General features: G+C 33.7%; 1 protein-coding gene across 2 annotated transcripts; it reads left to right on the top strand.

The window, feature by feature from the left end:
- The first annotated feature begins 896 nt into the window (after positions 1 to 896).
- Positions 897 to 5,362, top strand: LOC120351929. Of its 2 annotated transcripts, XM_039430845.1 has the most exons (3): positions 897 to 1,261; positions 1,777 to 1,840; positions 2,941 to 5,362. In XM_039430845.1, exons 1-3 carry the CDS (start codon positions 1,100 to 1,102, stop codon positions 4,719 to 4,721), a joined length of 2,007 nt encoding a protein of 668 aa, XP_039286779.1. In that variant the 5' UTR covers positions 897 to 1,099; the 3' UTR covers positions 4,722 to 5,362. The 2 variants fall into 2 exon arrangements, with proteins under 2 accessions (XP_039286779.1, XP_039286783.1); XM_039430849.1 differs by lacking the exon at positions 1,777 to 1,840 and having other exon boundaries at positions 951 to 1,261.
- The last annotated feature ends 5,652 nt before the right edge of the window (positions 5,363 to 11,014 follow it).

Here is an 11,014-nt window from a genome sequence, read left to right as displayed (position 1 = left end):
ATTGAAGATAGAACGAGCAACTTAGAATGGCGCTGAGAGTGTGGGTGGGTTATTCAGGATATGTGAGCCTATAAATCCACTCGTTTGTTGCAGCGAAAATGTTTACAGAAACGTCAGGCTTTGCGGCTCGTGTAACTTAACAATATTGTAACGACCCAGAATATGGAAGCTTTTGTCAGAAAAAATGAGACTCATAAAACAGTACGACAGTTCTGATTTCGCTGGAAATGGCTGCGTCTTGGGGAAGACGGGCCTCACCACCCAACTCCCCTCAATGGCTGCCTACCTAACGTTAAATTTGAGGCGGATGCAAATAAAAGAAGACGGACAACCCCAATTCGCTCCCCTATTCAAGGCAATTTCGCGCAGACACCGAATAATGCTATTATTTTCCTTGAAATAGCATCCCCTTCCAGTAACCAACATGCTCTTCTCCTCAAATAATAATGCATGATCATAATCTACCATGACATGATCGTAGGAAATTTCCATGCATAGGCTATACAAAATAATGTACTTGTATAAAATGATATGGGTATCATAATAGCTTTGAAAACATGTGTCTGGATATTTTTTTTTGATATAAGTCTAGTAGTATTCCAAGATCAGGAATGACATGAGAGGAGAATAAAAACTTCACCATTGACTCTAATTTAAATGACGTTTTGATTTAAAATTTGAGAAAATATTATCCATTTGAAATGACAACGCTTATGACAACAGCAAACTTGTTTTGCAATAATTATTAAATAATTTTTTACATCTCGCCTTAACAGCGTTTCATAAAAAATTGGTAGTAGCATTCAACCATAGCCTACTATAGATAGATCTAAAGTAAGCCATGATTCAACAGATGCCCGCCTAGAAATCATAATTTGCTTTAATTAATTTAGATAGAATTTTTTCACGACAATTCCAGCAGCTACCATAATCATGTGATATTATGAATCTACATTAGAATTATTTATATAAGAGTTTTCGAAATTGAATTATTCTTATTTTTAAATTTACATGTTTTAAAACCATCATGAAGTTTGAATGTTTGGCATTCGCAACATTTTTAGAAAGTTAGTATTTTGGAAGATTTAACTTCCAGATTATGAAATACTGCTTAGTTACAAATTCAGTTTCAGGAAGGAAGCCATTGGTAACATGCTCTACAGTAAACGATACTACAGTAATAGCAATATTTGTATCAATACTATCTTTTATTATCTACTTGATAAAAAAGGTCAGCGAAATCGATGTGAACTCGCTAAAGGTGAGATGATTTATATATTTCATTATTTTAGGTTATGTTGGATTCTTATTAATGCCTTGGTTTTTTCAAAATTAAAAAAACAAAGTAATCAATTAGAAATGCTGTTTTGATTATCCCTTCAGCCAGGAATTTTAGCTTTCTTTTCCTTATATAAGCCTATAGATTACAGTTATTTGAATATCTTATCCTTATAACATGAATTAAAGATATTCAAGTTCTAAATTTGTTTGTATGAAATTTTAGACATGAATTTACTGATTAATTTGTCAATAAAAACTGAAATGCTCAGCATATCTTTTCGTATTGCCATTATTATTACTTATCCATTATGAATTATTAATTACTCTACGAGTGTCATATTTGAATAAGCTACATCACTGTCACAATTGTAACAGAGGTTGTAGGCTTACTTGACTCATAATTATTATTATCCTATGCTTTCAATTTATCAATTTTGTTATCGTATACAAGCAGGAGGAAATTGAATAATACTATGAGAAAATATCTGTTTGCAGGGTAAACCACACAAATTAGTTACTAATAATGGACAAGAAAAGAACAAGGAATTTGAAAAATCTGGTAATCAATTATGATTTATAACAGTTACAGTACTAATCTAACCATTAATATTATTGCTCTTTTCTACATAAGTAGCCTATTTATACGAATCATCCAATACAACTTACAACTAAAATCATAAATTCAAGACAATCAGTACAAATTCACTCAAAATTCCTGATACAGTATTACCCAATATTTAAGTACCTTGGTACAATAAAATATCACTTTATCATAACAATTTTACTCGAATATCCACTTGAAATATACCCGATTAATACTCATATTATTATTATTAGAGTGATATTATAGTCTAAACAATTATTGTTTATAGAATGAACCATAATCTCATAGGACGACTTACAATAATAAAATTTACCGCTGCCTTATCCAACACTCTATCTAACATGCCTTAAAAGCTCTGTCAAAAACGCAGAGATAACGCTAAAATTTATTTCAATTGTTTTCATTGATTTGACACTTTTGTACCATTGAACTTACAAGAATCAAAACCTACACTTAACTGAACTTTGTTTGGTATGGTATAAAACCCAACCGCATGTAATTTGGAGCAGTTTAACACCTTTTTAGTGACAATCCTATCATTACATCACATTACTGAATCGACAACCTGGCCCTGCCAGCTTCTAGAACATCCTAGAAAAAAAGGAATACCATGAAATATATAGAATACTAGGAATACTAGAAGTAGATATTCGTTTGTCTCTGATAACATCCATCTTGTTCTCTATTCTGATGTGTAGAAGATCAAAGCTATTTTGATCCGTTCAATGAATTGATATTCTATTTGTCTATTATAAATTAATATTCTCATCTATCTGTCAATATTTTGATCAAATATTATATTGCATTCCAAAAACCTCATCTTAGATGAATCATATATTCTTGAAACATACACTATGCAACTTCAAGATCAGTTACTTGAAGGTGTACGTTGAGGTTTTCCCAAGAAATGAAAGAAAAGCAACTTCTCTTGGGATGAGAAACGGTTCTTCTGTTTCAGCCTGTTGAATTATATTTTGTAAGAATGTTGTTATTCCACAAATTTATCAGATTTTTATGGATTTCCCACAACTAACCATTTCTATGAATGTTTACAGAGTCGTCAACTACAATAGATTCAGATTTATTATCATCACCACTTGTAAACTCAAAATTCAACCTGGATTCTATTGGAGATGTAAAAGGAATTGATCAACAACAGCCTATCAAAAATGAAATTATGAGTTCAGAACGATTAGAAAGAGACATTTTGGTTAATTACTGTCTTGTGAATGATTTTGATCGTTTCAGTTTACTGAGAGACACTGAAAAGTACAATGATGTGAGCTCTGTGCCTTCCACATCCACCTTGAGGGAGTCTTCAAATGAAGTGACTGATGAAGAAATAACTGAAGGAGAGGGAAAATATGATGATATTGGAAGGGTAATTTATATCAATCAAGAGCCGATATTGGAAGTTCCAATTCGAGATAATTTAACCAAAGAAAAAGTGGATAATGTCAAAAAAGACGAGAGGAAAGCTTCCAAGCCCATGGTATCTCAAAACTTATTTTCTAAAAGAATAGCAATTCAAAAGAACAAAACTAGACCGGAAGTGAAAAACTTCAATCAGCGACTTACTGGAGGAAATTTAGAAGAAGCAAATAAAGCTTCTAAGAATAAGGTAATACAAAAAGTGGGAAAAATCAAATCTATACATGCTATTTCAGATCAGAATTCAGTTGGCAGTTCCTCATTATCACTTTTTGGTGTGAGTGATGATTCGTTACCAAGTTACGAAAATAGCAAAAAATTTAGCGTACAGAAGGTGAAGAGGTGGCAAATGCTTCCCAGATTATGTGTACACAGAAAGACGACTTCTCTCAAGCCGCAAAAGAAAATCATTGCTAAAAATAATTCAACAATCAACAGCGTGAATGATAGTCATTCTCAATCGCATAACACGATCAATCTTTCCAAACAAATTACTCAAACAAAACGTTTAGACAGTCCAAAGTGTCACAGCTCTTCAAATATCCAAACTCGTCGATCGAACAGGACCACCAATAGTAGAAGAATGCCAATAAGATGTCAACAACTAAAAAAGAATTATCATGATCGGAAGGCTGTAAAACTTGGAGAAAGCCGGAGTTTATGTGCAATAGGGTGCATTGAAAATCGTCAAAAATCTTTGAGTTATGATGTTGTCAGCCAAAAAATTATGAATGAGATCATCAACATGACTGGTAGACTAAAAGATCATAAGAAGAGTTTATTACATGGTGACAATTCACAGAAATGGTTAAATACGCATCAATCTCCAAGTGGTGATAATCCGATCAAAGTGAATGAGAAATTAGTCAAAAACTTTAATAATCAGCCAATTTCCTTGGGCTCTTTCGTGAGCTCCTGTGATCTACGTCAGCGAAGAACTCCTGCAAATGCTTCAGAAGAATTGAAAAATGAATATGAAATCCTCCGGAATAAACTTACGTCAAAAATGAAAGAATGCGATAAACTTTTGTTGAGAAATTTGAAAAGAAAAGTTTCAGAAAGTGTGATTCCACAAGGTGAAATGAACGAAATAGAGGAGAAAAGGAAGAGAGAAACTATTCCAAGCTCTGAGAGAGACAGTTTAGGAATTTTAGATGACGAAAATATTGAAAGAGACAGCAGTAAAAAGAGAAATCAAGACGTTCAGGATCTGAATAAAATTAAGATAGTCACAAACATTTTGAACTCATTATCAAAAACTAAAACATTTTCAAGTCGTGAGGATGTTTCAAAAACGAAACCGAAAGAAGAAATAAATAATAATAACTCCAGTGCTGATGTCACACCTTCAAACTGCAAAAAGTCAGTTCTTATGATGGACGAAAATGGCAATTCATCTGTATAATCATGAATAGTAAGACCGAACCGTTTTATTATCGGATAAATCCAAGATAAAACTCAGCAATTTAAAGTATCACTCTCCAGACTATTTTTTATAAAAAGTTTGAAATTATATGGAAGAATTTATTATCAAACTATTACTGAGAATATTTTTCAAAGAAGCAATGCCGATTAGGGAGAAAGAAGGTAAATAAGAGCGTAAAGAAGTATAAAGAAGAGCGTTATGCAAGGCTCAATCTGATGCAAATCAGATTGTTTACTTTTCCCGCAAAACATGCAGCAGTCTACTAAGATATACTAGAACTGTGAAGGTTTCTTCTAAATATGAAGGTAGAACAAATGTAGTCTGATGTTTTTGAAGAGAGCCTTGGAAAGTGAGAAACTTGAGCATCTGTTATCCCTTGTCAATCAAGAAAATTAAAATTAAGACATAATACAGTCGCTCAATAAAGATCATAGAAGCAGTCCCGCATAAAAACGTAATGAACTTTGTAACATTGTAAGATCATCAGCATCTTGAACCACTTGATATTACAGAACTAAATCACCCATAATATATGCCCATATTATCCATAGTAATATAGTTAATGTAGTTGATATAAGCTTTGATATGATCTTTTACAGAAAAATAAAATTCATAGCCACATTGAATGAAGTTAAACAAATCAAATATTCATTGATAAAAGCATCACAAAAAGATGAAAAATTATGTTAGTTCACTTACTCATTGGTAATGTGATGAACATCACAATAATAGAAATGTTTCGTTTTTAGGCGTTTTTTGACGATACTACAGTCTGATTTTTTGAATTGATTATTCAAAAATTGGACTGGACTGTAGTATTGTCAAGAATAGTTCAAAAACGAATTATTAACTAGTAGTTATTCATGGATAGAGAAATAGATTAACAATAATGTATTGACTATATTATTTACTTCATGAACTTTATAACTATTGACTTTATTGACTTATTTGTTAGTGAGTGTACTGATTATGGAAATGTATGAATAGTATTGATTTCGAGTTTCAGTAATCTAATAGGTAAGTAGAGGCGATAGAATAATATTCTTGAAGATCATGAGTATTTTAATGTGTTTGAGCGAACTAATATTCAAGCAGGCTGCTGTAGTAAGGCTCATCATATTCATGTTCAACGCTGGAGGATAGGATACCGCGACAATTAGGTTTGCATGGCAAATGACGGAGACCAACTTCATTCTGTCTGTTATCACAGGACTTGTTAGGAATTAGTTCGCTGCTGTTTTCGCTCTTCTTTCTTTCTTTCCCTTTGCTCTCTCTCTCTCTCTCTCTCTCTCTCTCTCTCACACACACACACACACACACACACTTTCTCTCTCTCTCTCACTCGATCACTCTCTCTTTCCCTTCGCTCTTTCTCACCCACTCACGCTCCCTGAAAATAGAGTGATGAGGGGGAAGCGAGGCTCCATTTCAGCTCTAATTGAATATTCAATCAATCTCCCTCGTTTATAATCGATCCTACTCTTATTTAAGTTCCATATTAATTGAGTTTACCAAAGAGATTTGGAACGTTTTAATTACTAATGGAATAATAACAGCCGAGGCCGCGCCTTGCGCGAATTAAACCGCGCCGCTCTGACGAGAGATTATGCGCTTCTCCTCACCCCTCTCCACCCTTCTATTATCACCCCTTATCTGTTCCGATAATCAACTACAGATTATCGCAACGGCGTTTCCATGCACAAACTGATGCTTCCAGTTTCATAATAAACAGCACTTGATATAATCTCGTTCAAATTAAAAGCAGGAATTATCTGATGGGTGTGGCATTATCACAGTTTTTCGGACGCATTTTATCGAATTATTAATATCGATAAATAATTAGTGCGTTGATCATATTTTTAATTGGAAATGTAGGTGGAATGATACCAGGAAGAGTGATTTTCAGAAAGTGAGCTGTTAATGTTGGTAGTTACAAATAATTATTTTAGTATGAGGTCTAATAATTTGGAGTAGTAGATACATTTTATTCTTGAGCCAATATTTATTATTGGAAGAAATTATCTTTTTCGAGTAGTTTACAAAATTATATGCGATAAAGTATATAGAATCGGTTATTCTTTTTTATGATTGTATAAGTATTCTTTACTACATACTATACCTACATAGTATAAAGAAATGTTAAAGATGTTTCTGATAACTGAAATACAAATATTAGCCGTAATATGAATGTTGATTAGAATAATATTTGTTGATTTATGAGTTTTGATTAAATTTGTTGATCTCATGGATCTCAGAAACGTAGAATATAGAATAACGTAGTCTTGTAGTCTTGTTTTCTATAGGACTGTATCACCAATATTTTTCAGATATCACGCCATGCGTACAGGATCCTTCAAACCACTGGCCTAACCTTCTGAAATCCATAAAATATGCCAATCATGACATTCGTAGGTCGGTTCTTATAAGGGAAAGATCACTCAAATAAGCTTATAATTTATACGCTATAGGTTTTTTGTAATGTGATTGTTATGATTTAATGTTTCGACTCTTCACAAATTTAAATTCTAGAGTACAAGAGTTGCCATACACGAGTCACTCACATGATATTTTTGAAATAGTCTAACAATAATATAAAGCCATGGAGTAACATAAATAGGTTTTGCTCATTCCATGATAAAATTTTTCTCCATAAAATTGGGAGAAAGCAGTTTTTTAAAATATTTATCAAGACAGGTGGGTGGAAGATGGTTTTCAAGTATTCATGGGTAGAAAATAAGGTTCTTTGAACTTTCCAATTTTTTACAACTGCTCATAAATGGAGAATAGTTTTTTCTTCTGAAAAATTTGTAATAGAAAAAAACTCTGTGAGAGTCAAACGATAATATAAAGCCATAGAGAACGCATAGGTGGATTTTGCTCATTCTACGTTACTATGAAGACAATTTTCACCATAAAATGGGAAGCAGGTAGTTTTATTGAGTAGAAAATGAGTTTTTTTCAACTTTTCACTTAGATAATATAATATTAAAAACTTCACTTAATAATATTAAAAACAAAGATTGAAAATGGATATAGTACTTGAATGATGTATAAGAAAAAGCAGTCAAGAATGCTTTAAAATGAGTTATAGTTAAAGATTGTGCTAAGACATAAATTAAATAAAAAATATCCTCACTTTATTAATGACGTTGCAAGAATCCCCTAACGATATTGAGTAGGTTTTCTCCCAAGATGAATTTCTTATGATAATAATTGAACCCCGTCATAAAAACTGTTCAAATTGCACAAGCGGAAAACGCTTGAAAAAGAGGGATGATTACCGCTACTCCGCGTCCCCTCACTGCACCGTCACTCATCCCTCCTGTTCAGTGATGGCGTCTGCTGTGTTGTGCGTCTGCGTCGCGACGCCTGAACCCCCCCCCATATTACCCCTCTCATCAACCTCCACCCCTATTGTCCCCCTCCCGTTTCCCTGCCACGTCGGCAATCGATAATGGATGGCAGTGGAAGTGGGGGCGGGAGGCATATCAGGAGACGTTTAGGGCCCCCTCTGGCAACACTCAAGCACTCTATTACCAAACTGCGCTTTTATTTTAGACTTTCGACATTATTTGCTAACGAAGTTGTCATTAATCATTAACATTGTATTTTTTTTATTTGATATTGCTAATCACGAATCATTAACGGCCAGTTTTGATTTTTAAAAGTGTTTTTTTTTTCAGCAGCCTATAATAAATTATTCTAGGACTAGCTGATTCAACTTTTCTGATTGATTAAAGAAGCGTGTTTGGCGTAAAAAGTGCGAAAAGTGCCAGCCGGGTTGGTCTGGTGGTAAGGAGCGTTACAAAATTCGGTCTGGGTTCGAATCCCGCCGGTGATATGGACGTTAAATCATCTCATCAATTCAATTTACAAACGCACTTTCCATTACCCACGCACAAGCAAAAATCTCATCTAGGCATTAAATATTATAATATAATGAAGAAAAGATTCGGCTTATACATGTAGGGGATAGGAAATTCACGAATGACGCAATCATCACGTCTGAACTACTAAACTGAAATTTTGCATATAGATGCTTAATTGACTGAGGATGAAAGAATAAGGCGTTGAAGTTGTCAATACCACTAAATTTATTAAAAATTAATTCATATTACAGATCCAGGTTTCATGGTAAAAAATGTATTCATTCGAAAATTAATTCATATTACAGAACCAGGTTTCATGGTAAAAAAATTATTCATTCAAAAATTAATTCATATTACAGAACCAGGTTTCATGGTAACACCTACCACATCTTCAGCTGAACTAATGTGGATGGTTATAGGCCTATTCTAAATTCTTCAAGATCTCAGTAGGTCCAGTTTGTCAAGTTTTCGATTAAACCCTTGCGGAGCACGGGTTACCTGCTAGACAGAAACAAGGAAAATATCGTATATTGTTTATTAAATGTGTGGTTGTATTGTTGTATATCAACTACGATCTGGTGATTGAGCTTCCAAAGAAAATTCTAAAATGAACTAAAGAAGTTCCTCTGTTGTATATCCATACTTTTTCACTGTTAAAATTAAACTTGGATTTTAAAAAACACTTTTGAAGTGAAAATACACTTACTTTTGTAGTGACGATCGTTTCGACCTGTTGTTGGTCATCATCAGATGACGGTCATCTGAGTGAATTCCCACAGTCTGATGATGACCAACAACAGGTCGAAACGATCGTCACTACCTACAAAAGTAAGTGTATTTTCACTTCAAAAGTGTTTTTTGAAATTCAAGTTTAAAGAAGTTCATTCTCCGAATATAACTTCTATCTCTCTATAGCTGTGAGGATAAAACAAATTTTGGAATTACTTGTGTTACTCTACACCCATAAGTGATTTTATTCATTTATCGATTTTCTTTTTAAGATTACATCCTAAGAACTCTAGTTATGGAGTACAAAACAAGTCAGGTAACACTATCGCCCTGTTTACACATACAGTACTGGGAGACTATGATGTAGTGTAGAGGGATTAAATCTATAAATAGTGCAAAAAATCTAGTTAGAGGGTATTATATGTAATAATGTGAAAAAGAAGAAACAAACAAACGCTGATAAACTGTCTGGACTCGATGGTTTAATAATAAGTTTTATTTCGACAAAAAAATGGACAGACTCCTTTAACGGTATACAATACAACATAACATCAATACAGTACAAATAGTTTCATTAGTTCATTCATGAATTATTAATATCGCGATAATAGTTTCAACAGGAATGCCATTATCAGTCTCATTATCATTTCAATTATCTATCTAATTAGAGGGAACACCTCATTACCCGTACCATTATCTATCTTACTGACATATTATCTAATCATGGATATCATTAACATAACACTCTGTGACTCATGTGAGCTTATATACAGAATATATCATGCACTTCCATAGAAAGTGCAATACTGTCCCTACAAGAATCAATAAATTTAGAACAATACTGTCCCTACAAGAATCAATAAATTTCGAAATGAATGATCTTTTTATTGGAGAAAGGGCTTGATATCAAAAAACAAACTTCATAAAAGTCTGTCATAAAACTACTTTAATCACAAAAGTCTGTGGTTAATCGAAATAAATAATAAATTATCAATATGTTCCCCTCCTTTACCCATTACACAGACGACACCTAACATTCATTTTCTGTTTCTTCATATAATCACGAAAAGATAACAGATATTATGTACGTTATGCAATGTTCATCATCTTTACGATTCTGAACTGATACCATCACGGTCTAATAGCATAATGCAAGTTTGTGAGTCATAACAGAAGCACTAAGTAGCAAAATAAAGGAAGGAGCGGTATTCAAATCACGCTAATGCTCAAGTGTAGGATGTTGAGAGGTGGGGGATGGGAAGCAGTTGAACAGAATGGCGAATGGCGTAAGAGTGTTGGACGACTGTTGGATTGCGGTATAATAAACTATAAGATAAAGTGGAATCGTGCCTTGGCTAAGAAAACGGTTAGTTCGTTTCCCCCCGGGGATGCCAGCAGAGTTTTCACTAAAAGCGGAGCAATTTAAAGATGTGCTCCCCCGACTCCAACAAAAACTTTGCTGAGCTGCTGCGCAAACAAGAAGGGGAGCGAAATTAGGAGCCGACAGAGCTGCTCTTTGATTGGATCAATTTCGTCCCCTCTGCTTGCCGAGCGAAAGTTCCCCGTTTCTTCTTACTTAGCGATTACTTTGCAAGGGTTTAGCAGCAAAGATGGAAAAGAAAGCCAAGTCAATTTACGAAAACTTTGAGAATAGAATGGTAGGATCTGTTTTGT

Source organism: Nilaparvata lugens, chromosome 1 (genome assembly GCF_014356525.2).
Source record: "Nilaparvata lugens isolate BPH chromosome 1, ASM1435652v1, whole genome shotgun sequence".
Classification (NCBI taxonomy): Eukaryota; Metazoa; Arthropoda; class Insecta; order Hemiptera; family Delphacidae; genus Nilaparvata; species Nilaparvata lugens.
Note: the sequence above shows the minus strand (reverse complement) of the source record. Positions and strands in the feature narration are given on the sequence as shown.